The sequence below is a fragment of the Anser anser genome, assembly GCF_964211835.1.
Source record: "Anser anser genome assembly, chromosome: 5".
Lineage (NCBI taxonomy): Eukaryota > Metazoa > Chordata > Aves > Anseriformes > Anatidae > Anser > Anser anser.
This window is the reverse complement of record NC_139725.1, coordinates 64,245,619-64,270,492: the sequence shown is the minus strand read 5'-3', so window position 1 is coordinate 64,270,492 and position 24,874 is coordinate 64,245,619. Positions and strand designations below refer to the sequence as shown.

Here is a 24,874-nt window from a genome sequence, read left to right as displayed (position 1 = left end):
AATCAAGGTGAATTATGAAACTGCCCCCGCGAGCTCTGGGAGCGTTGCACATTATGGGTTTAAATCCAGGTTTTCTGTGGCCTTTTCAGCTCTGCGCCCCCCAGCACACCAGCCTGGGGACCCCACGGCCGCGGTATCTCTCTGCGCAGTTCTCTCCTTTTGTCTTTCCCCCATTTGGCATTGCTTTTCCTCCAGAGTGCTTCCACTGCGTGCCCGTTCAGCGTGCGTGCCCCGAAGTCAGCTCTTTGTGATCTGGCAGCTCGGGCAGCGCGCACGTCGAGATGCTTCCGAGGGAGGGCTGCTCCAAATGGAAAAAGGAAGGCAGGATGAATCGACGGAGCAACGGGGTGGAGGGTGGGTGGCAATGAGCACCCAAGTGGAGTCACCGCCTGGGAACGAAGCCATGAGCAGAACAGCCTGCCCCGGGTGGGGAAATACGGCAGGAACACCGACGCTCACCCGGCACAGCACAGGACCAAACCTCTGTCCCTCCTTCCCTCTGATGCCACATGCCTTAATGGAAAGAGAAAGGGAAAAAAGGCCCGTAAATGGGGCAATACAAGCTTGACCTGAGCTGCAGTTCTCAGAGGGAATGAGGAAAACAGGGCCTGAGCCCATCTTGGTTTAATCAGACTTTCAAATTAACAGATCTCCTTTTCCATCCTCCTTTTTTTTTTTTTTTTCTTCCTCTCCATTTCCCAGCTGCTTTTCTTTTAATCTCCCGTTTCAACCTATTTGAACTCTGGCTGTCTCCAGTGTAAGAAATCCCCCTTGCAATGCTGCCCGCTTCTTGTCTGCTTCAAAGAGAGAATGAAAATGCACACGGGATTTTATTCTCTGTATATTTATAAATACATATAAATGCATATTAACAATAACCCCCATTTTAATTCTTTATTATATTTATGTATTATATTTTTGCTATGTTTATAATAATATCTATTTTACAGGGGTTATTTATAAAAGTTGTCAGGGAGCTCCTGCAAAGGCAGCGAGTGGCTGGGCAGCCCGCAGGCTGCGGGCAGGAGGATTCAGCTGCCGGCCACGTGAGCCAGCACTTCAGCGAGACGAAATTACATGTTTCCCTCCAACGCTATAAACACGGAGAGGAAGCCAACAGGGGGGCAGTCGCTGGGTGCTCGAGAGGGCACTTACGAATTAAGTATCAGCATATCAATGGGAGCGCGACGAAACGTGACTTTGGCACCAACGAGCCGCCTGGAACATGACATCGTTTTTGTCTGTTTTCCCTGCTTTCACAAAGAACAGATCCCAACGGTTCCTGTGCACCCAACGGGGCTGAGCAGCCATCTGGGCTTTCCCCGACCACCGCAGGCCAGCGTGCAGCATCGAGCGGTGCTCTCCCAGCATCTCCCCTTGCAGACAGTCTGGGGCTCAGTTCCCTCCTCACCCTTCCAGACTTCTGCCTGGACGACCTTCCTTAGACCACCGCATTTCCAGTTCAGGCGGTCGTGCCTCGAGTGCTGCGCCGCGCTCCTTCCAAAGGGCAGCGCAGAGCTGTGACGTGCGGATCAATCAGCAGCTTGTTGGCAAGCAGAAGTGCGGGCAAACATCAGCACAGGCCGTAAGCTGTGGGCGAGGGCCGGTTGGGGCACGGCCGGGGCTGGTGCTGCTGCTCCCCTGCCCAAGTTTCACGCCTGGGCGTTCCCTTGCACTCGGGCTGAGTCACGGTCTCGCGTGACAGAGCAGTGAATCAACCCCAGACACAAGGGAAACCCTGGCATTACGATCCCAAATACGGCTGCTTGCTGATATGGGGAAACTGGTGCGTGTTATCAGTTGTGCTGCAGCTAAATCCTGGTGAGCCCAAGCCGGGCACCTCTTGTGCTGCGTCCGTAGGTGTACGGTGTACCTCCGGGGGATGCTGGGTGGGGAGCAGGACCCAGGGTGCCACCCCCACCCCAGGGCAGGATCAGTCCAGTGATTTCTTCACCCCAGTGTGCACAAGGGATGAGGAGGGCAGGACGCCTGCCCGGTGCGTGCACGGGAAGCGTGCATGCGTGAGCCCAGGCGTGCACGGGCGCGGGGTGTTCGTGTCGCATGTGCACCCCCAGGCCTGCGGGGTACCCCCAGCAGGGCTTAATCCCGCGGCGAGGGGCGTGCAGGCGTGACCCCCAGCCCCGCCGGGGGGTGCCCTGCTGGGGGTCACACCCTGCCCTCACCCCTCACCCCGCCGCCCCACCGGGGGGGGGCTGGGTGCCGGGGGACGATCCCGGTACCGCGGGCACGGAGCCCCCGCAAGCCGCGGGCGCCCGGTGGGGGGTGCGCGGCGCCCGGGGACGAGCTGGCTCCCGGCTGCGGGTGCCCTGTGGGACCCCGTTCCTTGCCGTGCCGTGCCGTGCCGTGCCGAGCCGTGCCGTAGCGGCGGGCGGGGATGCTGCCGGTGCCCCCGCCCGCCCCCCGCCCCCGCGGCAGCCTCGCCAGACGCAGCGCGGCTCGGAGCGCGCACGGAGCCTCCCGCAGCCGCCGCCGCCTCCTCCTCCTCCTCCTCCTCCTCCTCCTCCCGGGCAGCCCCGGGCAGCCCCCGCCATGGCCCGGAACCGCAGGGAGAGGAGCGGCTGGGGTAGGCGGCGGGGCCGGCACGGCACGGGAGGGGAGGGGAGGGGAGGGGGCGGCCGAACAATGCCCGGGGCCGGCATGGGACGGGGCGGACCCGGGGGCTGCGGGAGGGAGGGCGGGGGGAGGCCGGTCCGGGGGGGTCCGGGGGGACGGGGACGGGGAAGGAGGCAGGGAGGGAGGCAGGGAGGGAGGCAGGGAGGCCGCCGAGGCCTTTCCCCGGCCGCCACCGCCCTCGGCCTGCGCGGGGGGGGGCTGTTGCTGCTGTTAGTGCTGCTGGTACTGCTGCTGCTGCTGCTGTTACTGCTGGTACTGCTGCTGCTGCTCCTCCTGGCCGCCCCCGCTGGCCCCCTTCAGCCCCGGCCTCGCTGGCACGATGGGGACAAGGCAGCAGCCCCCACCCTGCGGGCAGGGGTCCCGCACGCCCAGCCCCTCTGGCTCTGCACATACAGGGGTTTTCCTCCTGCTTGAGGCGCTGCCGGAGGATCGGGCCCTCCAGAGGGGGCCATTTTCAGAGCGCCCCTTCCCGCCCGCAGAGCGGGCACCGCCACAGGGAGGAGGAAGCCTCGCTTCCCTCAGGGCCTCCCTTCTCCTCCAACCCGCCATCCTACGGGCAGGTCTGGGGAAAAAAATAGCGCCCGCCAGCCGTGGGCAGCCAAAGCTGGTCCCACAGGTGGGCTGTGCAGGGCACCAAGGGGGCTCCGAACCTTCTGCCCACGGCCAGGGCCACAGCCCAGCCTTCTTTGTTCGCCCTTCGGTGGTGCACCGCTGTACCGGCTTCTGCTGATGCATTGTCGGCTTTGTGGAAAAACCAGCTTTAATACGGCGATTTGCCGTCATTTAAGGCTGCTGAGGTGTGATTTGTCATCCCCCGAGTTGTGTGCCGTGCGAACCGAGCCATCGGCGCTCGGCGTGCCCTGTCTCTTCAGGCGGAGCAGGTGAGCTGAGCCGTGGTGTTTAGATACACAAATTACATTCTAATTTGTATATAGATGACTGTAGTGTTTCCCACGGTAATGATTAGCAGTTCAGGGACGTGTTTGCAGAAGCGTTCAGATAACGGAGCCTGCGATTTAAGCAGTCGGAGCATGCGATGTTCTCTTTGCAGGAGAGCGGGAGAAAATAAGCAACGTTCATTTGATAAAGGCCGTTTGTGGCTGTGACACTACGAGAAGGCTCTTAGGCCTTGGATAAACTGCAGAGGAAACTTCTCGTGAATATTTTGACGTTCTCAGCTTTGTCTCGCAGAACTGTCAGTCCCGTTTTTGTGCGGGTCGAGGATTGCACGCACGTACGCGCGCTTGAGCTTCCCCTTCTCATCTTGATAGCGTGAGAAGAAAATGCAAACGATGTCAGACCAGATTTCAAGGGAGAAAAACATCATCTCGGGAGGTACAGCCTCGACCTAGCAGAATTAGGCACATACCTCGGTGTGAGCCTACTGCTAAGCCATGCTGGAGTGAAATGCGATCTGCCGCTGATTCGCTAAACTCTCGCTTAGCTTCTCGGTAAGCTTCGCAAGAACCTGGCACCACCTGCGAATCTAAGCGGATCTCCGCGGGGTTTGCCTTCCACCCACGGAGCCAAATCGTACCCACAGAGGTTTAGGTATTCCTAGAATGATTCCCAGCGCTTTGCCAGGCCGGTTGATGTTATTACAGGTAATAAATTAGAGAGCAAAATGCCTGCATTTAGTAATACAGCAAAAGCCCCCTTTAACGAAGCGTGCATTTATACACAGCACCTCGTTGCCCTGAAGGATGTGTTTATGCCGACTGGGTGCTGACATCAGCCCGCGGGGAAACTTCAGGGCTCCATTTCTTAGCCTGCCTGCTGAAGGAGGAGTCTGAGCCTCTCACCATCCGGGCTCTCCAGCTATGGCAGCAAGTCCTCGGTGTGCTCTAAAAATGTGCTTATGGGTCATTAAAAATACTATGCTATTTTGAAACGGATCAAACTTTGTCCTAGTTTCTTTCCGGTTAGCCAGGCCTGAAAGGAGACGACTGCTTAGTGCAATCCTTCGCCTTTGTTTCATAAAAATAATTTGCTTTTTTAAAGATCACAGAGCGAATTAGGGTGAGCGGTCGCATAGCACCCAGAAGAAACTGCCTCCAGACAGCTCTCAAAGCTGGGTTGCTGCCACACGCATACTTCCCCGCGAGCTCGCGCAGGGGCACGTAATGCACCAAGCGCAGGATTTAGCCCTGGGCAGAAGGTCAGCATAGGGCTGTGCATCACTTAGGGCTCCGGTACTGAGCGTGCTAAGCGGTGCTGAGACCTCACAACTGCTGCTAGTTGTGGGATGAGCGGCTGAGGGAGCTGGATATGAAAAAAAAACACCACGTAGAATTGTGCATCAGAGGAAGGGATCCTGCTTTTACCTGAATAAGGACTGCTAGTCTGAATCCTCGTGGGTGCAGTCAAGTCCAGCCAGCTTGGTGAAGGCTCGTAGTAGCTTCCACTGACACGTTTTTGTTTTTTTTTCTTCTGAAATTCTTTGTGCTTTTCAGTTGCAGGTGCTCAGCAGCCTGCTCCCCTTGTTGTGGCAAAGCCGTTAGAGATCTCTGCTCCCCGTCACTCGTTTACACAGCTCAGATGAGAACAAACTGCTTGAAATTTCTCATTTCCCATCACGGCCCATGCTGTAATCAGAGTGACCCACTCATCAAGAATTCAGTTTCAAAACCATAAAAGGGAGTACAGAGGTAATACTTGTTGGTCAGGGTTTTCAAGCTGAACTAGAGGCTAGTGAGAGCTCTTAAAGGAGCCTGATGGTCGGGAAGTGCTGAGCAACTATTTTGGGAGAAGGTGCTCTTCCAAAACAGGCCAAACAGATCAGCGATGCCGCGCTTTCTGCATGGACAGCAAGGGGTTCAGCTGGAAAGAAAAGGACGATTTTTGTGTTGGTTGGTGTTAAGTAACAGTGCTAACAGCCCTTCTGGTTGTCATTTTGTTTCTGACCTTTTCTGGTGGAACATCTGATTCCCCTTACAGGCATTTCTTTGTCGCTCTCAATGCTGGGAACCTCCTGAAAAGCGAAAGCTGAGGTTTTTTGGACAGGTGTGCCTTTGCACAAAAAAATAGATATGAGAAGATTCACAACAGCATTGCTAGCTTGTAAATGAGAAGGAAAAATGAAGTTCTGGGACTTGAAAGAAGAAACGAGGCCCAACACGTGGTGGTTGGTCCTCATGCCCTTGCCTTTGAGGCAGCAGCATTGTGTAATAAATCAAAACAGCGGGATCTGTTTCATTCAAAGATTAGCAGGAGCAAGAGCAGCCTGCCTTTCCCCTCCTGGGGAGGAAGCAGGATGCCCTGGGTCTGTTTTGCAGCGGTGAGCGGTGCCCTCGGCGTGCTCCATGCCATGCCCGTGCCGTGAGAAGCGCTGGCGGCAGCTGCCTGCCTGCTCAGTGGAAGGGGAGGCAGCCCGCGGGGCTGTGTCTTGCTGTATTTTCACTGCTAAACACACAGGTGAGGAGCACACACAAGCATTGCTTAGGGCCTAGGTGACGTTCCTAGGCACCAGGCCTTGTATTAACTTCTCTGCTCTGTCCTGCCTGCGAGGCGCGGGGTGTCCAGTGGGTCACCTCCAAAGCCACCTCGCTCTGGAGCCACCCCAGCTCCTTGGGTCCTGGAGAAACGCTCACATTTACGACTGGGTGAAGGGCAGTTAAGTGTTAGAGCAATGAAGGAACTGAACGCACATTTCCCAAATGGGGTGGAGGCTCACTGACCTCTGCCAAGCCTGTAAAATATGTTTAAAGCCCTCTGTATACATTAACATAGTGACCTTTCATGCTATATCCTGGGATCTTGTGGCACATTGACCAAACTTTGTTTTCAGGCAATGGTAACGACAAAAGGGTTAAAACTGATCAGAAATGAGTCAATGAAATACTGGTGGTGGAGGGAGGCTGGTTGCTGACAAACCAAGTGGATTAAGGACCACGCAGGAAATGCGTAATGGGTGCAAAGCAAGACTTTGGGAGACGTATTCGTGCAAGGTGTGTTTCAGTCATCGTGTCACATGTGTGTCTGGCTAGACTTAAATGTGGGTGAGCGAACGGTCCCGGAATTTCTGTCTCAGGAATAAATGATGGCATTTCTGTAGTGTTCCCTTACGATAGTGTTTTGACAAACAGAGATGGGATAAGGTTCCCTCTGAGAGTTGCCCACCTGGGCTTTGAGTCAGCCAGTCCTGGCACGTAGACTGGCGTGGGCATAACCACAGGGCTGTCTGGCGTGACCTCAAACTTCCTGAACGACCTCTAGAAGGGAATCTGTTTGATCTGCTTTCTTCCCGAGGTAGTTGGTGTGCCCGTCTCTGAAGCATTCTAATTACAGACTCAGCCCTGGGAATTCCGCCGCGATAGGCATTGCTGTTGTCTCAGGGCTGGCTAAGGCACTGAAATTTAATGAGAGAGGTAATAGGTGTTGGTTTCACTTCGTATTTTGGCATTTGAGCTGCCCCCGTTTGTAACAGACGGTTTAGTGGCCAGTAATCAGCCGAGCCCTTGCTTCTCCCAGCAGCCTTCCACGCGGGGAGTTCCTAAACCACTGGCGTTATCGGCGCGCTCACTCATCTCCTCGTTCCGCCTGCCAGAGCAAAAAGGAGCCGAGCTGCTCGTGCTGCAGTCGAGGCTGCTGCGCTGCCAGCTGGATGACTCAGGGCCGGTGGCAAGAAGGTGCACTCGGCATCTTGCCCAGCAGCTCCCTCCTGCGAGCACCCTGGGCACGGAGAAGCTCGCTGGGGGCACGGCAGGGTGCTGATGGCCCCGAGCGGAGGTAACGCCACCGTGCGCCCGGCTTCCGAAGGGATAGGCTGGGATCGCGAAGTGAGCACAGGCTGCTACCGAGTGGGGCTTTTTACCTGCCACGTGCTGTTGACCAGGGACGGGGCCGGTTTTTTGCATCGCCTGGTTGGTGATGCTCGCTGAGAGCGCTGCCATCTGCCCATCTCTGAGGGCTGTGTCACTTACCCGGCCTTTCCACAGGAAGCCAGAGCCTGCCTTGCGCCTGGGTTCAAGACAGAGCAGTGACCGCCTCTGTACGCCCCGTCAGGGACACAATTCCTGCGTGGACATGGGGAAAGCACCAGCCCTGGGGGCGAGGCTGGGGCCCCAGGCGTGCTGTGCTGCTGTCCTCTGGCTGCCTGGGGCTCTTACAGGGTCTTAGGGGCCATGGGGGCAGCCGTGCCCTGGACATGTATGAGTAGCATAGGAAGGGGAGGTGAACATCTGTGTATTTTTAAACCCAGCCCTGGAGGCTTTCCGACCTGCTGGCTCGGCACCTGCTGGGAACTGGGAGCGGCAAGCCGGCAGAGCTGACGGATGGAAGGGAGGGCTCTGCCCAGCCGGGCGGCCCCGCTTTGTCCTCTCGAAGCCACCATCTCCCAGGGGCAGCGCTGTCTAGACACCTTATGGCAGCCCCGTGCCCAGGGAATTTGCTCGCTCATAGCTGCCCGGGCAGTCTCAGCACCTCGGGATGAAGCTGTGCCCTTCTGCGCTCAGTGCGGAGCGTTTTTCTTCCCCTACCCTGCCGTTGCGCAGGATCGATACAGGTTATTGCTCTGCAACATCTCCTCTGCCTTGGCTGTCCAGTATGTGCTTTGTGTCAGTTTATTTCTCATTTTTCCTTATTGGCGTGATAAAATAGAGAGTTCTGCACAAGCCTCTCTCGGAGGGAAGGAGAGGGTCTCTGGCATGTGCTCAAAGCGGCGCTGCCTTTTCCAGCTTCCTCCGACCTTTGCTCGTGATCTTTGGCTGGTTGGCAGGCAGTGGACTTATTTCAGCATCAGCGGAGAGAGTAGGACCTGTGGCATGGCAGCGCAGAATGGGATAAGTGCAAGGGATACCGTAGCTCGGAGAGAGATGTCTTTCTCTGCCGGAGCTGTTTGCACAGGGCAGATAAGCCTCCTGGCAGCTGAAGCCCTCTGTGCAAAGGGATCCAGCCTGGCCACGGTCTGCTCAGCGCTCGGCTCGTGGTAATGTTAGTGGCACTGTGATACGTTTGTAAGGCAAACAGCTGGGGTGGAAACGGCTTCAGAAGGGATCCACACAGCTATCGCTGCTGATCGAATTAATCCCGAGAGGGCTGCTGATAAGCAACCTAACCCAGCCAGTACAGGGATGTTTCATTCCAGAGGAAGAACAACAAGTTGAAACATTCAGCCTCTATTTTGTCTCCTTGGTCGTTTCTGTTTTTTTCATGCAGTGAAGAAACTGGGTTCAAAGACCCTCAGAATAGCAGCTCCGCATTGTGTCTGTGTATTTCAGCAGGGGAATCAGGACCCAGGCTGCAGCCCTGGCATCTCACAGGCTGTGCATACGTAGGTAAGGTTCCCGGGCGCCCCAAGAGCACAAGAGCAGGGCTGGCAAGTCGGCTTTCTCGAGGTCGGTTAGGCAGCCCGTGTTTGCACAGATGATGCCCTGGGTTGTGGGTTAGTCTCTGGAATGAAATGTATTTATTGTGCAAACTGATTTAGGAAAAAAGATGACTTTATTAACGGGTCTCTGGAAAGCGGTCAGCATTTCTGTGACCTGTTCGTCCATAGCTAAGGAAGAACGGGCTTAAGTACTCACCAAAGTATGCTGCGTGATCAGTGACATGTAATTTATCTAATCTGTTCTTCTATGGGAGCTTAAATACATTAAATCATACATTAAATACATTAAATGTCTGACCTTACATGGGCAAAATGTGAAGTATGCTGTTTTAGTTTATTGAGCTTTATTTAATTTTAACCAAAAAGAATTCCTACAGCAATTGCAAAGTGCTTTATTTTTTCCCGTGGATCCTCACAGAGTGAGCATTCCTGTGTTAAGGAACTGCCTGCAGGAGCAGGGCCATTTTCTTGCTGCTGTCTGACAACACAATAAGCACGAATGCAAATTCCAGTCTCCTCCACCTTTCCACTGCAAATCACCATATGGAAAAGAGACGTGGATTCCACCCCGCTTCAGAGTCATGGAAACGAGCTGTTATGAAATGGGAAAAAGGAACTGTATCCTGGCAATTTCTGAATGAGCAGCTTGAGAATTGACGTAATTGCAAGGCGCCGAGAGAGAGCCGACAGAAAGGAGGAGTCGAGTTGGAAAACGAGTTAAAAAAAAAGAGCGTGTTTAGGAAAGCTTAGGCCTCCTTCCTTTCCCTTTTGGCCAGATGATGTTTTGCCATTGCCAGGTACAACTTCCTTCAAAGCAGATAACTAATTTATGCTGGAAAGAACAATTAAAATAATTGATTTCCAGTAATGTGCCGCCAGCTTGTAAAAAAATCTCTGGCTTTCCAGTACAGCAGATAATCTAATAACCAGGACACGGAAGTTTCATCACATGGAAATAAATATGAAAGATAGAGTTTTGTTTGCAGACGGCCTACATGACAGAAACAGAGATAATAGGGCTGAAATCAGCTCAGAGACCTGTTTAATATAGTGCCTTTTCTCCCGATGTCTCTAATGAACTGGAAAATCAGCATATCCTGTTCATAATACTCTGTGTTTTGCCCCCATGTTGTGCAAACAGCCAGCTCAGGTGACAGAGGCAGAGATGTCCTCTAGCAGACCACGGCCGCTTTGGACGGCTGCCTCTGTCCGGAGACACTCTCCCCAAAGCTGTCAACACCTGGTGAAGAATAACAAGGTGCTCCTCATGGTTTCTGGTGTTTTGAAGGGGCAGCACAACCTCTTTGAGCTGGTTACTGTTGGCGATGGCAGTGGGGACGACCACTCGCTAGATCCCTTTTCCACCCCATTCTGCATGCGAGGAGCTGCTGCAGCACTGTGGAAATGCTCGGCTAGTCTGCTCCTGATATCACCCAGTGGTCTAATTCTCCTGTGAGACTGGTGGGAATCAGTAAAAACTCTTCTGTGGAGATTTCCACTAACCCCTGGAACAGAGCGCTGGTCTCCGCTCTTTCTGGCAGTTGGATCAGAGGGAGAGGACGACCCAGGAGGCCTCATCCAGCAGCAGCAGGGGGAATTTCGGCACCAAGCATCCCTTCTGCTAGCAGGACGGGAGGGATGAGCGAGGCTCTCCCCGGGCTCTCATCAGCATGCTCGGATGTGCAGCAAGGCCAGGGCCGAGCTGGGGATGTCCTCGCTGCCTTGCCTCTGCGTAAGGCCCTGGGGCAGCAGCTTTTGTGCCCATCTGGGCGCCCGGCTGTGTGGCCCCGAGGTGGGTCTGGGGAGGTGGTACAGCTCTGCCACCTGCACGCCGATGGCTTTGCCTCTGCTGATGGCTACAGTCAGAAATGTTTAGATTTAATTCCATTTACGGATTTTTTTCCTGCCTCCGCCATGAGTCACATCCTACAAGGATCTCTCCGCTGTCCTTTTTATGCAGCTGTAAAAAGAAAAAAGAAATTGGACTCGGTTAGCATAGCGGGGTGTTGGGAAACACCACGGGAGAGAGGTATTTCCGATCGTAGGCTTTATATGGCACTTGCAGCATGGCAGTCCTTAAAATGAGCACGCAAGCCTGTGGCCGTTTGGCACCTGTCCATGCTTACGTGCTGGGGAGATCTTAATGCTGGAGGTGGTGTTTGGTGTGTGCAGCAAGAGGACTGAGCGCGCTCGGGGCCTTCATTTTTCAGGTGGCTCGGTGATGTCTGCCTGGTTCTGGGCATTGGAAATTGGAAGGTCTTTTTCCTGGAGACCTCTCAGCAGCGGCGTGGGCCAGGGGCTGGTGTTCGAAGGGAGTTTGGTGCTGCTGGAGTCTGGTGGAGAATCTAGCTTTTCAGAGCATTCGGGACTTTTGTTTTGCTAAGGAAAGTCCAGGCATCGGGAAGAAAAGATCTTTGTCTTTCAACTGTGAGCAAAGAAAGCTTGCAGTATATGTCTGAGAAGCACCAGATATCCCCTAGCAACAAGGCTTAATGATCCTGATATTTCAGGATCATAGGAAATCAGAACCGCGTACAAAAGCGCCGTTGTTATTTAAAAGAAGAAGTTGCTGCTGGAGGCTTCTTTATAAAGAGGCCCGGAATGGGCAAACCCCATTCCTTGTGGTATTTATAGTTCGTCTTTTAGCATGTGCACGCATCGTCCCTGTGCTTTGAAACAGCTGGGACTGGCTGAAAACTGGGCCCCTGAGGTCAGGGTCTGAAACAGAGGCTTCAGGCTCCTGTGCTCGGAAACTTGCAGCCTGAGCCAGTGACCTGGGGACTTTTTGCAGAAATGAGGGGAAACTTTCCACTGCACGCTCCCTTCCCCGCTGGTGAGGAGATTTTACGTGGCCGTAGGTGAGCTGAGCAGCGTGATTAATCACCTTCGGCTTTCCTTTCCTGTGCTGGGAAGTCGGGGGACAATGAAAGGAAAATTACAGGAGCTGGCCTGCGCTTGCTGAACCGCCGGGCGGCTGTCGGTGAACAAGGCCCAAACCGAGGAGCTGCCATCAGCAGCACCCTCGTCCCGGGGAACCGAGCGGGGATGGCAGTGTCTGGGTGCAGGATGGCAGTAACTGGGTGCTGGGCACCCACGTGTGCCGTCCTAAGGCTGGGGGAAGCGGTCTGTCGGGCAGGTTACAGGAGCAGCGGGTTGCGCTGAGAGCGTCAGTGCGGCCTGCAGATGGAGCAGGCCCCTGCGCTGAGCCGTTGCTACAGAAACGGCGGCCACATAGGATGCATGCAGGCAGTCCGTGATGGATCTGTGAGGTGCTTGCGTGCCTCAGCTCAAGTGCTGCACCCATGTCTGAGGAGCCTCCGGGAAGGGCCTGGTGGGCAGTGTCTGGAGGAGAGCACCGAGAGCAGCCGGGTGCTCAGGCATCGGTGGCGTAACCCAGCTCAGCGCCACACAGGCTGCCCCCTTGTTGTTGTGGGGGAGAGAATTGGGGAAACAAAAAAGGCAAAACTCGTGGGTTAAGGTAAAGACAGCTTAATAAGACAGAAAAGGAAGGGATGATAATAATAATAGTAATAATAAGAGAACACACGAAACAAGTGATTCACAGCACCATAACCCACCACCCACCACCCGATGCCCAGCCAGACCCCAAGCAGTGGCAGCCCCGCACGGCCAAGTCCCCCAGTTTTATGGCTCTGCATGATGCCACGTGGCATGGGGACGTCCCCCTGGCCAGTTGGGGTCAGCTGTCCCGGTTCTGTCCCCTCCCGGCTCCCTGTGCGCCCCCAGCTCCTCGCTGGCAGGGCAGCACGAGAAGCCCCAAGTCCCTGACCTAGTGTAAGCACTGCTCTGCAACAGCTGAACCATCGGTGTGCTACCAACGTTATTCTCATCCTGAATCCCAAACACAGCACCACACCAGACACTGGGAGGAAAATTCCAGTCAAAACCAGGACAACAGTGTAGTCAGCAAGGGATGATCGTCAGGGGCTTGGAGTTCTCCTGCCTAGCAGAGAGAAGGCTAAGGAAGGTGGTCTGGCATTTGTTGAGGCTAATGGAGATGCTAGGACGGTCTTTGTGTACGTAAGATGTTGCAGGTAAGAAGAGAACAATCTGTTCTTCATGTCAGCTCTTGTAGGAAAAAAAAACTAACAGGAATATTTGTCCAGGAGGATCCCAGCAAGCTCCCTGGCTGCTGGGAGGGGTGGGCATGCTGACAGCTGGGTGGCTCCACCAAAATGTCTGGGGAATGTGGGACAGACATCTGCTCTGAGTTATGCCGTCTTGGGGTGGTATTTGGGCTAACTGACCTCTTAGGGCCCTGTCCAGCCCTGCCCCCTGTGACTCTGTGCATTGCAGAAGGAACCAAACAGCTCTTGTCTCACTGTTTGTGCAGGTAGTTTTGCAGAGAAGACTTACGAGTGGAGCTCGGAGGAGGAGGAGTCTGTGAGGAAGGCAGGACCGGTGCAAGTCCTCATCGTCAAAGATGACCATTCCTTTGAACTGGACGAAGCTGCGCTCAACCGCATCCTGCTCTCAGAGGCTGTCAGAGATAAAGAGGTCGTGGCTGTGTCCGTTGCTGGAGCTTTTAGGAAAGGAAAGTCGTTCCTGATGGACTTCATGCTGCGGTACATGTACAACAAGGTACGGCTGCAGCTGCAGGGGGCTCTTCCCGCAGGTACGGTGCTGCTGCTCATTGCTCCCGTGTGCTGCCCGGGGAGGAGCTGGGCAGGACACTGGCTCGGTGCTCTAGAGGTGCTCAAGCCTCTCTTTAACATGAGGCCTCACAAAATAAAATAGAGCAGGTACTTCCACAACGCCATGCACTAGTGGGTCTCCAGTGAGACTCTGCTTTTCCTGGCTTTGGAGCAGAGATGCTCACATTTACTGCCCTGTGGGAAACCTCTCTTGGGGGGGCTGCCTCTCTCCAGTGCTGGGTGAGGCAGCACAGAGGAAAGGTGTAAAACCGAAGTGGGATGAGAACTTCAGCACTTCTTCTGTTCCCACCTGCAGGAAGCTGTGGACTGGGTTGGAGATTACAACGAGCCTCTGACTGGTTTCTCCTGGAGGGGAGGGTCTGAGCGGGAGACGACTGGCATTCAGATATGGAGCGAGGTTTTCCTGGTGGACAAGCCTGATGGTAAAAAGGTATTTGCTTTTCTGCTGCATGTTTTTTTAGCCCTCTGTTGCCGGTCAGCTCATCTTGCTGCTCCAGCTTTTGTAAGACTCCCCTGCCTTGCCAAGGGTGTCTCAAATACTTGTGTGAAGTGAGGTCTTGATACCATATCCCTAATTTAGCATACCATATCCTGAATTTAGCATAATTCAATGCACTGAGCAATATGACGTCTTGGTGTTCCCCTGTGTCCCTGATATACTCTCTGGGTGTCTCTCCAACTCTGGACTCGTCAGAGTTTATTTCTTTTCCTTTGTCCTCCACTGTCTGCAAGTCTGAGGCATGAGCAGTGAGATTCCCCACACGACAACACAGCTGGCGTTTACCCACCCACCCTGTTGGCATTTGAGAGTGTTTTTGCTTGGGTGCAGATGCGGAACGGGTGCATCCAAGCTGACCTGGAGCTTTCTGCCTGTCAGGTTGCAGTGCTGCTGATGGACACGCAGGGGACCTTTGACAGCCAGTCCACCCTGCGGGATTCGGCCACCGTGTTTGCCCTTAGCACAATGATCAGCTCGATACAGGTAAGAATGGGGGTGTCTCCAGGAAACAGTTCCTTAAAGGTAGTGGCTAAAAACCAGCAGCTTGGCACCAGCCTAATGCAGCAGGCAGCTGGGACCTTTGGTGGGAGAGATAAAGGCCATCATGGTGGCTGCACTGAGTGCAGGGGTGACTCCACCATCCCAGGGAACAGTCTCATTTCTTCATCTCACCCCAAGAGCAGGGCCGGCAGCAGATGCACCCCTTTATACCCAGCTACCAGAGAGGAAGCGACCTTGGTGTGGCAAGCTGAGTGTGCTTTTGTCTCGGTGCTGCTGGACAAACCTTTGGGCTGGGGGCAGCCACACAGCAGGTGGTTACTGCAAGGTCTGTTTGGGCTTCCCCTCTTGCCTTCTGCTCTTTGCTTCCGGAGAGCAGCATTAACAGGATGGAAGCTGGGTCTTGATACAGAGTTCAACACATAAATGGAGGAGGAGACGCATCATTTGGACCTGACAGCCTTCCTGGCTGGGGCACGACAGCCCTTGCTGCTCCCATGCTGGCATGTTTTGCTACGTCTGTTTGTCTGTCTGTGTCTACCCAGTAGTACAGCTGTGCTTGGGGCCTGTCTTGTAACAGCTTCAGAGGCCACCTGGGCCTGTGGCTGTGTTCCTGTGGTCATGTCATGAGCTTTAACCACACCAAACTATGCACTGGCCTAAGGGACAGGCCATTCTGAGTGCTCTGAAGTTTCTGTTTTCACATGCAGGTTTATAACTTGTCCCAGAACGTGCAGGAGGATGATCTGCAGCACCTGCAGGTAAGTACCCTTGTCCTGCTGCTCCGTGTTACTGGGGGGCCTGCATTATGCTCCTCACTTACAAGCTGCATTGTGCTTGAAAGGTGTGTTTGGAGCCACAGGAGGGTCTCTGAGTTTCCCAGCTTTCACTTTGGCTCAGGGGCGTGGAGGAACAGTCGCTTGGGACTGAAACCTGTATTGCCTGTGCTCTTGTAGCACACCTGCTTGGGGCCTGGGCCGTTTGGCAGGACAGGCAGTGGGACACTCGCCAGGAGCAGAGTCAGGCCCCGTAGGGAAGCAGCAGGGTCTTGTGTTTAAAATGGAGGCTCTGTTACTTGTGCGACATATTTGGAGCGTGCCTTGAGCGGGGGCAGTAAAAGTGCTCCTTTGACTTAAGTGAGTGGGAAACTGAAGGTAGAATTTACACTGTTCACACCACATGATAGGACCTTTTGATTGAGAAACCCAAATAAGTTCGGTACTGGTTTATAAACTTGGATATTGACATCTGGTACTGGCTCAATACAGATGACCCATAAGGATAATTACAACCCTGCTTGTTGGAGACAAGCAGCTAAGGTTGTTATTTTTTTTTCCTCTTTTTTTTTTTTTTTTCTGTGGCACTCTTGTCCTGCCCATCTCCTGGTATCACCTCTACTTACACTTTTTTGTTTGGGTGGCTGTTTGACTGGTTAGTTTTTTTTCAGTAGCTTAAGGAAAAGGAAAGGAAAGCAGAAGTCCGCCTGGAAAAATCAGAAGAGTTCTGTACTGTTTCAGTCAGTAAATATTGTTAAACAATAATACCTTTTAGATGTTGAACTTACCCAGTGCAAATCTGATCTTTCAGTTTGAATTTTAGGCCATTATTGCTTAATATGTTGACCCATTTTTAGGCATCTGTGAAATACATTATTGGTGCCTTCGCTTAGAAATTACAGTCCAGAGGGACTGGAGAGCCTTCAAATCTTGCTGGTAGGCTGATCTTACAGTCTGCACAGTGGGGGTTTGCAGGGAAAGTACTTATTTCTGAATTCATTTCCGCTTCTTCCTGGAGTGTTTAAAGAGAGCTGGGCTCCAGCAGTCCCCTCTGGCACGTGAAGTTTCTGGTTGGTATGAAAGCAACGGCAAGCAGCTGATTCGAGCCGTTTTTCACATATTTGGCAGCCAGAAACTCTAGGCGAGATCTTTCATGTAAGGGCTTAGCATGGTGATTGTCCCTAACAGCTCCATCTGCCTCTAAATGGGAACCAAAACCACACAGCCAGCCAGTCTCGGTTCCAGCTCTGCAAATAGTGTTTTTTGCCCCAAATCAACAACTGTGCCTTGCTGCTTGTGCCTGTGTGGCCACAGCTGTATGCCCTGCGTGTAGGCTGGGGAGCTAAAAGTCCTGCTGTTCCTTGCTTTTTCTCTCCAGCTTTTCACCGAGTACGGACGGCTGGCCATGGAGGAAACGTTCCTGAAACCTTTCCAGGTGAGTAGAGGGTCCTGGCCACATTTCCAGGTGAGTAGAGGGTCCTGACCACCGTGCCTCCTGCTGCTGGAGGTGGCTTGGCCCTGAGCCGGTTGGCTTCGCCACGAGGTGTCACTGCAGTTTGTAGGACGGGGAGGAGAAAGGGAGGCCTGCAGTCTGGCTCTGCTGAAGCAAAGGAAGGGCTTTATGTTTCCTTGCCCCCAAGGAGGTTTCTGAATACATCCAATATCCCTCTTTCTTTCCACTCCGAACCTTTGTTGTTGGCAGCTCCGCCGAGCCCTGCAGCAGCCTCCTCGCCCAGCAGGTCTGGATGCAGCTGGAAGCTGTTATCTGTGGGAGGCTTTGTTCGGGGGGACAAAAGGCGTCGGGTGAAATGCAATGAGAGCTGTGTGGCATCAGCTGCGTCCTGGCAGGGCCCTGCTCCCAGATACAAGCCATGCTCGTCCTCGGGGAGCTGTGCATGCAGTGCTGCAATGCCCCCAGCTGAAGGAGGGAGAGAGCAGGGACTGTGCAGGCAGCTGTCCCCACGGCTCTGCCTCGTCCTGCTGGGCTCAGAAAGCAGGCAGGTTTTGTGGCAGAGCTGCATAATGAATGCACTGCCAGGTTTGTAATGCTCTCTGCCCAGCCTTTGCTGTCAGAGGCTTGGAGCCACCTGCCCCCGGAATCCCTGCTCTTGGCGGAGAGAAGGACAGGGATTAGCTCAGAGCACTTGCGGGTGGCAGCAGAGCTGTGGGAAGGCTTGGTTTAAGTGGGATTTTAGCTTCAAATAAGCAACATCTGCTTCCCAACCTGTGAAAAGCTGGCACTCGGAAGAGGGAGAATGTCGGGCAAAAGGCTTGCTGGATGCCAGGGTTACAAGCAGCTCAGGATGGCAGGAGGGGATGGGCTGTGACAGCCCCTTCCACGAATGTGGATGGAAAGAAGTGGAAGGAAGGGGGTTAGGAGTCCATGGGGTGGCTGTAGCAGCTGCTGTTGGGTAGGGTGGTTCAGCAGCTCACTGTAACTGCGGACTTGTAACAGAACAAGTCGTGGTTTTGTACAACTTTGATAATGGCTGTACCAAGTCCTGTGCCCCTGGGAGGCTGGGAAGGCGATTGAAGAGATTTGGAAGATTTGGGGATCGTGGGCAGTGGGTTTAGGCCAGGAAGCGGGGCCAGCAGGGATGGAGGGAGTGCTGCTGGGAGACCCCCACGTGTCCTGGTGCAACTGTGGGGCTCCAGAGCTCCAGCAGCAGGGCTGCTTATCCTCTGCATGATTGCAATGCCACGCAGGAAGACGCCTTCTGTGGGGCATCCTGTACAGGTTGTTTCCTTAACCAGGTGCCCTCTGGCAGTCCCGATGGCTTGCTCCGACTTCTAGCTTCCATCCACAGGGGGCAAGCTGGTGGCTGGATGGGGGTTTTGTGAGCTTCCCAGAGTGAAAAACAACGGCGAGTAAAAACATGCTATAAAAATGCAAGTAATAATTGGGGGTGGGTTACAGCTATTTTACTTTTGCTTTCCAGCATAAAAAGAGAACTGCTGGCCACACCATCATCCTGGAAGGCGTAAGGGGTTTATAAGGTGGCTGCGGTCAGGAAGTGGGAATAAAATTAAAAGGTTAAAAAATACAACAAATGGACAAATTGAGATTTTGGAGAGCTTTGAGTATATATTGGATGCTAGCGTGGGCAGATGACTGATAAACCTTGTTAAAGCTACCAGTAAAAGTATATGACTTGTAGTAAGAGCTAGGAGAAAATCGTAACATGGTACAGAAAAAGCCAGACATTAAATAAATATTTCTGTTCCTTATTTAGAAAGTACCAGGATAATGCAGCCAAATATTACAGTGAAAGTGAAATACTTCCTACTCCATCAGTAAGAAGAAGGCTGTAATGAGACACTTTTAAATATGCTTAAGTCATTAGGACTGGATAATAGCCTGTGATTTCACCAAAGACCGCAATTGATGTCAAGTCACGCAGTTTTGCAGATAGTAAGTCTTGTCAAGCAATCCCAGTATCAATTTTTAAAAAGACCACAAGTTTGGTTGATAAAAGTAACTATCACCATGGTATTCTGCCTTCTGTACGCCTTATCTCCATACAATGCTGATTAAAAATAAAGCGAACAACATACCAAGTCAGCATTGTCTGTTTTAATCCGTGTAAACGGATTAAAAACCCATTAACTGATAGATGACTGAGAACGCTGAACTAATTTTAATAGGGAATCATCATCCTTCAGAAGTGCTTCCTTGGGGCTCCCCCCAGGGCCTCTCTGATTCATTGCAATCTCCGTTAACGATCTGAAGGAAAATATCAAAGGACTGGCAGTAACCCTTGCAGCTGAGATAGATGTTGGTGGAAGGATCGCTGGCGACGTGGCCAGGTGAGCATCATGGGGTCGGCCTGTCCCTGCGGAGGACATCTTGAAAAGGGATCTTCAGAGCGACTGCTACAGAGTGGTCAGACATCGGGGGAACAGCGAGACACCGAGCACGGACCTTGGTCTGTCCGGGAGAGCGCCAGAGGCTGAGCCTTTCGCAGCCTGCAGCCCTCACTTGGGCTCTTCAGACCAAGACAGCTCTCTGCAGAAGGCAGTGCAGCTTGAGTTGCTTGGGCGAGGCTCTAGGCCTGTAAGTCAAACTCAATGAATCTCCTTTGTCCTTAAAATATACGAGTCTGGAAAGGAGGGTTTTGGAAAAAAAAGCTCATACAGGAGAATGCTGCCAAGCAGGGAGTGCTCTGGAAGTGCCGATAGCGAGATAGTCGAATGGATGCAGCCGGAAAGGAAGCAGCTCTCGGCCGTGGAAAATGAACATTTCCCTTCACTCTCTCCTCCCACTGTGTGGTCGCCTTGTGCCCACGGAGAACCGCGTGTGCCGCGCCAGCTGCCGCCAGGTCGCCGTGCCTTGGCGAGGGGGGACATTAGGTGGGATACGGGCAGCGTGTCGGCAACGATTTTGCTTTAGAAAAAAAGGATAATAGCTCCCAATCCAAACAGTACAACGAGTGCATAATGCGTTTGTGGAAAAGTCCTAAACATGGTCATGCCTCCTAAGGATCTTGCAGTCTCAGAAAGAACAGCATATCCTGGAAGAGCTAGCTGTGGACATTTGCTGGGGCTTGTAATGCCTCTAGGAATGGCCAACTCACTGTTCTCCTCTTCTTCTTTTTTTTTTTTTTTTTTCTCCCTGATGTTTTATGTTTTAATTAAGGAGATGAAATATTTTCCCTCCCTCCCCATAATCTTTGTTTTAAACGTAGGCAAGTTTTAGGGAAATTCCACTGAAATGCATTCCGCTTACTGACTGGCTTATTCATATATGTAGGAGAAGCCCTGGCACCTCTGCCAGGCCACTCGGGGCTTCTGCTTTCAGGGCTTCCCTCTGCAGCCCCTGCAGCCCTTCTGTGGGACGTAGCTTTCTTGCGTAGATGAGGCACTGGAGGCGTGATTTCTTCTGAAAACGATTTTCGGAAAAAAATTAGACGTTGACCGTGCTGGTATTTATTTATTCATTGAATAGAAATTCGACTGCCTCAATAAAGATTACAAAAGCCAGCAATTACTTATTCACCCTCGTTATCCTACATATGCTTCTCATTAAAAGTCTGTCTGGAAAGCTGCCCAGTGAAAACGGCTGAAAAAATGAGCCTGTGAAATTCCCATAGGATGGAACTAAATGTGGCTGGAATTAGGGAGCTCGTTGCCTTTTGTCCTGGTTAGCAAAAACCTCTTTCTTGTTTTGCAGTGGAAATGATTGACTCTTATTTTTCAAGCTCGGGAACCAAATTGTCATCCATCCGGGCTGCTGCGAGCGATGGTGGTAGAGGCCCCGGCCTCCCTCTCAAAACCCTCCTGATAACGTGCAGCCGAGCGGCGGTGGTTGGGTTCCTGTCGTGTGGCACTGACGTGGACGTGTTTCTGTCTTCTAGTCCCTTATATTCCTCGTGCGCGACTGGAGCTTCCCTTACGAGTTTTCCTATGGATCCGATGGCGGTGCAAAGTTTTTGGAAAAACGTCTCAAGGTTTGTTCTTTCTGATCTGGATTTCCTCAACGATTTCCACGTGGGCTTGCGCGGCTGCGCGAGCGGTCCGGTGCTGGCCAGGGTTGTGTGCTCATGGGTGATGGAGGAGGAGAGGCAAACCTGGCTTGTGCCCTGGTGGCGGTATGCTGTCCTCGCCTGCATGGGCCAAGAGTGTGTGGGCACAAGGGTGAGACCTTGGGGGAAAGCTGGCACTGGAGAGCCCGATCCTGGGCAGGGAGCAGGGACGGGGCGCGGGGCACCGGCACTAGGGAGGCCGCAGGGTTGGTTGGTCGGGTGTGAGGTGGAGACGCTTACGCTTGCCAATCCCGTGCCTTAAAATCACAGAAGAGGCGTTTTAGGAGGTTAACTTTTCCTTGCCGTGGTCAGCGGGGGGCTGAGGTCTCCTGGCTAGCCTTCTGCTGAAGGCCGGGCTCCCTTTCGCCGTGCTCGGAAGAGGGCTGCTGGTGGTGCCCCAAAGCCCAGCTGGGCTGGAGGGTCCCGTGCTGCTTTCTTCAGTTATGGGGCTTGGGAGGTTCCTGGGACCGGGAATAACGCTTCAGTAACAGGTAGCTGCACGGTTAAACCGATGGGCGAAGGCTCCAGTGGGGTTAATCAGGAAATGCATGGGCGATTTGGTAGTGGAGAGACCTAATTAAAGGGGAGACGAGAAAGGCCCTAGTGGGAAATCCCAAATGTTTTTGTATTCCGGTCATGCACAGACACGCACATTTTCCCAACGATAATGACATGCCCCAGGGCGTGTGGTCAGAGATAGGCCAGCTCCTTGGTCGCTGGAGGAGCCCTGTCTTGGTGCTCATGCAGCGTGCTCCGCAGGGACGTCCTGGCTGGCTCCTTCCTGTTGTGAGCAGCCACAGTGCGATGTACCCCGTGCTCTTGGCACCCCGGCGTCACCTCTGTCTGCATCCGAAGGGAACCTGACCCCAAACTGATCTCTCGCAGGTCTCAGGAAATCAGCACGAAGAACTGCAGAATGTCAGAAAGCACATCCACTCCTGCTTCACCAAGATCTCCTGCTTCCTCTTACCCCACCCCGGCCTGAAGGTAGCCACCAATCCTAACTTCGACGGAAAGCTGAAAGGTACGAGGCGAAGGTCTGCTTTTAAACTGGTGCCTTAGATGCCCTGACAGACTGTCCCACTGACTCCTGAAGCATTTCTGAGTATTTTCCATGAAAGGGCTTCTGGAAGAGGACTTGAATCCTCTTCCCAACTACATACACGTGCTCAGCCCATGCCTCTGAGCACAGCCAGCTACCTGCTCTTCGCCAGATGCTTTTAACCTTAGCGTGAGCTCACATTCGCTGACAACAAGCCCTGCCAACAGATGGCTGATAGGCGAATGGGGAAGGGCAGGTGAGATGATTTTTATGGACGTGATGCTAAGCCTGCAATTAATTCCTGTGCCTCACCTGCAGTTGGGCACAGACGCAGAGCTGTGCGGACTGGTCGCTGCACGGCAGGCTTGTGCTTGCGCAGGGTGGCAGGCCGATTACACGTGCTCTCAGAGGAACGTTATTTCACTTTGAAAAGCTTTCCAAGGAATATTTAATCCTCCTGACTTATCTGATCAATGGTTTCCCTGCAGGGCAGACTTAGTTCATAGGTAAAAATAAATACGAAGGAAAAAAAAGCCAAGGTAGGATTCTCTACCCTGAAAGGAGCCGCGTGCTGTGGATTTTCAATTTGTTGTGAATCAGCTGCTTACCAGCATCTCTGCTCACAGGCTGCTTGCAGTCTCTGAGCAATAGAGAAAGTGGCTGTTATTCACTTAAAATAAATTACCAGACAGAAAGAAGTTACTTTTTCTGGTTTTGGCTAGTGATCAGACATGTCCTTCTGGCAAACTCCGTGCTAACTAGCAACAGTGCAGGCTCTGGTGGAAACCGAACTGGTTTCTATTAGTTCCCCCTTAAATTTCAGGTGCTAAGCGGCAATTAACAAGTGGTGTGTGCAGAACTGGCCTGGGAGTTGTCAGCATCTCGACAGCATTTTCTTGTTCCTTTAGAGCTGTACTCAGCTTTTTGTGCCCTCTGAGGGGAAACGTGGGGAAACTTCCCCTCTCTCGTTACCTTCCAGATGCCCAGATGTTGCATTGCTTTCACGTCTACAGTTTCATTTAAATAGCAGTAATGGATGTGAGGCACTCTGAAGCCATAGAAGTGACTGTTAGGCAACGAGCCTGCCTCCCTCGAGGTGACACAAGCCCATGGGGCACTTCAGTGAGGGGACACGCTGGGGGAGCAGAGGCTGTGCCCATTCCTGAGCCCTGCACCGAGGGCTGTCCGAGGGGGCAGTGTAAATGCCGTCACCTGCAGGAGTTCTTAGTGCGTTTGTGCTGAGAGCCTTATGATTTTCAATAGCTTTAAAATACTTTGCAATGAGAATCTGACACATGGGTGCACAGGGGACTGAGAACTGGGCACGGGAAATCCTACCTGCTGGCACAGAAGAGCCAAAGCCTAAGCCCTGGCTGAAGATTCCCACTATGGGTGCCACAGAGCAGTGCAGAGGGAAGGCACAGCACGTTTCCGTGCTGTATACTCAAGATCATGCTTTGCAAAGAGCGTATTTGCCTTGGCACGGAGGCGCTGTTCTCTGGCTGCCAGTGTTGATGTGCATTACCTGTGTCATCAGCAAAAGCATTTTCTTCCCCGTGCAGTCGCATTTGCGTTTGTGCAGCCGTTTTTGAGACAATGAAGCTGGTTTATGGGTATACGCACAGCTGTATGATCTTTGTGGGTTAAGTAACAACTTCACTGGGGCCGCGATCATTTCTGAGCGCTCACATCACTAAATTACAGGGTGTCTGAGCTGGTGTCCTGGCTCGAGTCTCCCGTCTTTGATGGGAGTGCACACGGAAGCACAAGTCTGACTGAGGGCCGGTTCTGATGACGTTGGGTTTGTTTCCAGAAATAGACGATGAGTTCATCAAGAACTTGAAGATTTTGATTCCTTGGCTTCTTAGTCCCGAGAGCCTGGACGTTAAGGAGATCAATGGAAACCACATCACCTGTCGAGGCCTTGTGGAGTATTTTAAGGTATTGGCTTATTCAAGAGAAACTGGGCTTATTTGTTTGCAGCACGTTTGCACTTCTAATGGAAGGGGAAAGCAGCAGCAGACAAGCTGGCGCTTGTTGGCTGGAGGAAGGGATCTTGGTCTAGCCTAATAGTGCTGGCTCCATTGGTGCATTGAGCAAACACCTCAGAGCTGTGTATTTGGCCATGCAGTAAGCCGAAAAGGTGCCAGGGCTCTTACCCCACCACGGAGACCTGCGGCCCGGGGGGAGGTAGGCTGAGGGCCGCATACCCGTTGCCTTTGGGAAAAAAAATAATTTTGTTGTCATGACTACTGCGACATTTTGATGCAAGATATCAGTGAGTAATTCTCACCACCTACTCTCCAGGGCTACCTGACTCTGGTTCCTTCTCCTTCGGTGAAGGACGGAGGTAGGTGCAAATCCTGTGGTATAGATACTTAGAGTAAGCGGTGGAGTGTGAGCCTTGAGTGAGTGACCCATGCCACCCAAGGAATCGACCTTGCGCCGTGCTGCTTGCCTTTTTTCGACAGAGCAGCCCCTGCTGAAGCCATCTTGTGCCAGGAACCCCCTCCTCCTCTTCCGTGCTCTTACCATCCTGTTAATGCTGCGTCTGGAACTGGGTGGAGGTGTTTGCGTGTCGCTAGTGCATGCTGCAGCCGATTGATCCCGTGTTTCTGTGCACTGTTTTGCAGGCGTACATAAAGATCTACCAAGGGGAAGAACTGCCGCACCCAAAGTCCATGCTGCAGGTACGTGAGGGTGAGCTGGTGGGCATCCGTGCGCTGCGACTGCCATCGATTTCCAGTTAATTGTCAGAGAGTCCAGCCAGTGCAGCACTGCGAGCCTTTGTGATTTTGTTTCAAGTGTCTTCGTTGCACAACCCAAAAAACATCCCTCTGGGCCGTATTCGGCAGTCACTCAAAGCCTGAGGAAGGGCTGATATGGCTAAGCAGTTGAG

General features: G+C 53.0%; 1 protein-coding gene and 1 long non-coding RNA gene across 6 annotated transcripts in view; both read left to right on the top strand.

Annotated features, from left to right (window-relative positions):
- Positions 1–1,709: 1,709 nt before the first annotated feature.
- The window catches only part of ATL1 (atlastin GTPase 1), a 30,356-nt gene continuing 7,191 nt past the window's right edge, over positions 1,710–24,874 (top strand). For 3 of the 4 annotated variants that reach the window (XM_083839183.1, XM_083839182.1, XM_083839184.1), the window contains exons 1-10: positions 2,393–2,584; positions 13,317–13,564; positions 13,934–14,068; positions 14,516–14,620; positions 15,346–15,396; positions 16,790–16,846; positions 20,766–20,858; positions 21,819–21,957; positions 23,789–23,916; positions 24,609–24,665. In XM_083839183.1, the coding sequence (XP_083695309.1) occupies positions 2,551–2,584; positions 13,317–13,564; positions 13,934–14,068; positions 14,516–14,620; positions 15,346–15,396; positions 16,790–16,846; positions 20,766–20,858; positions 21,819–21,957; positions 23,789–23,916; positions 24,609–24,665 (1,047 nt within the window). In that variant the 5' untranslated portion in view covers positions 2,393–2,550. Of the gene's footprint in view, positions 1,787–2,392; positions 2,585–13,316; positions 13,565–13,933; positions 14,069–14,515; positions 14,621–15,345; positions 15,397–16,789; positions 16,847–20,765; positions 20,859–21,818; positions 21,958–23,788; positions 23,917–24,608; positions 24,666–24,874 lie in introns of those variants that run through there. The other variant, XM_083839185.1, reaches the window with a different exon arrangement.
- LOC310900755 lies at positions 2,737–9,512 on the top strand. Of its 2 annotated transcripts, none has more exons than XR_014585366.1 (3): positions 2,737–3,515; positions 3,826–4,238; positions 4,319–4,966. It is a non-coding gene; the product is annotated as an uncharacterized lncRNA (long non-coding RNA). The 2 variants fall into 2 exon arrangements; XR_014585365.1 differs by lacking the exon at positions 2,737–3,515 and adding an exon at positions 9,381–9,512 and having other exon boundaries at positions 3,885–4,238; positions 4,319–8,909.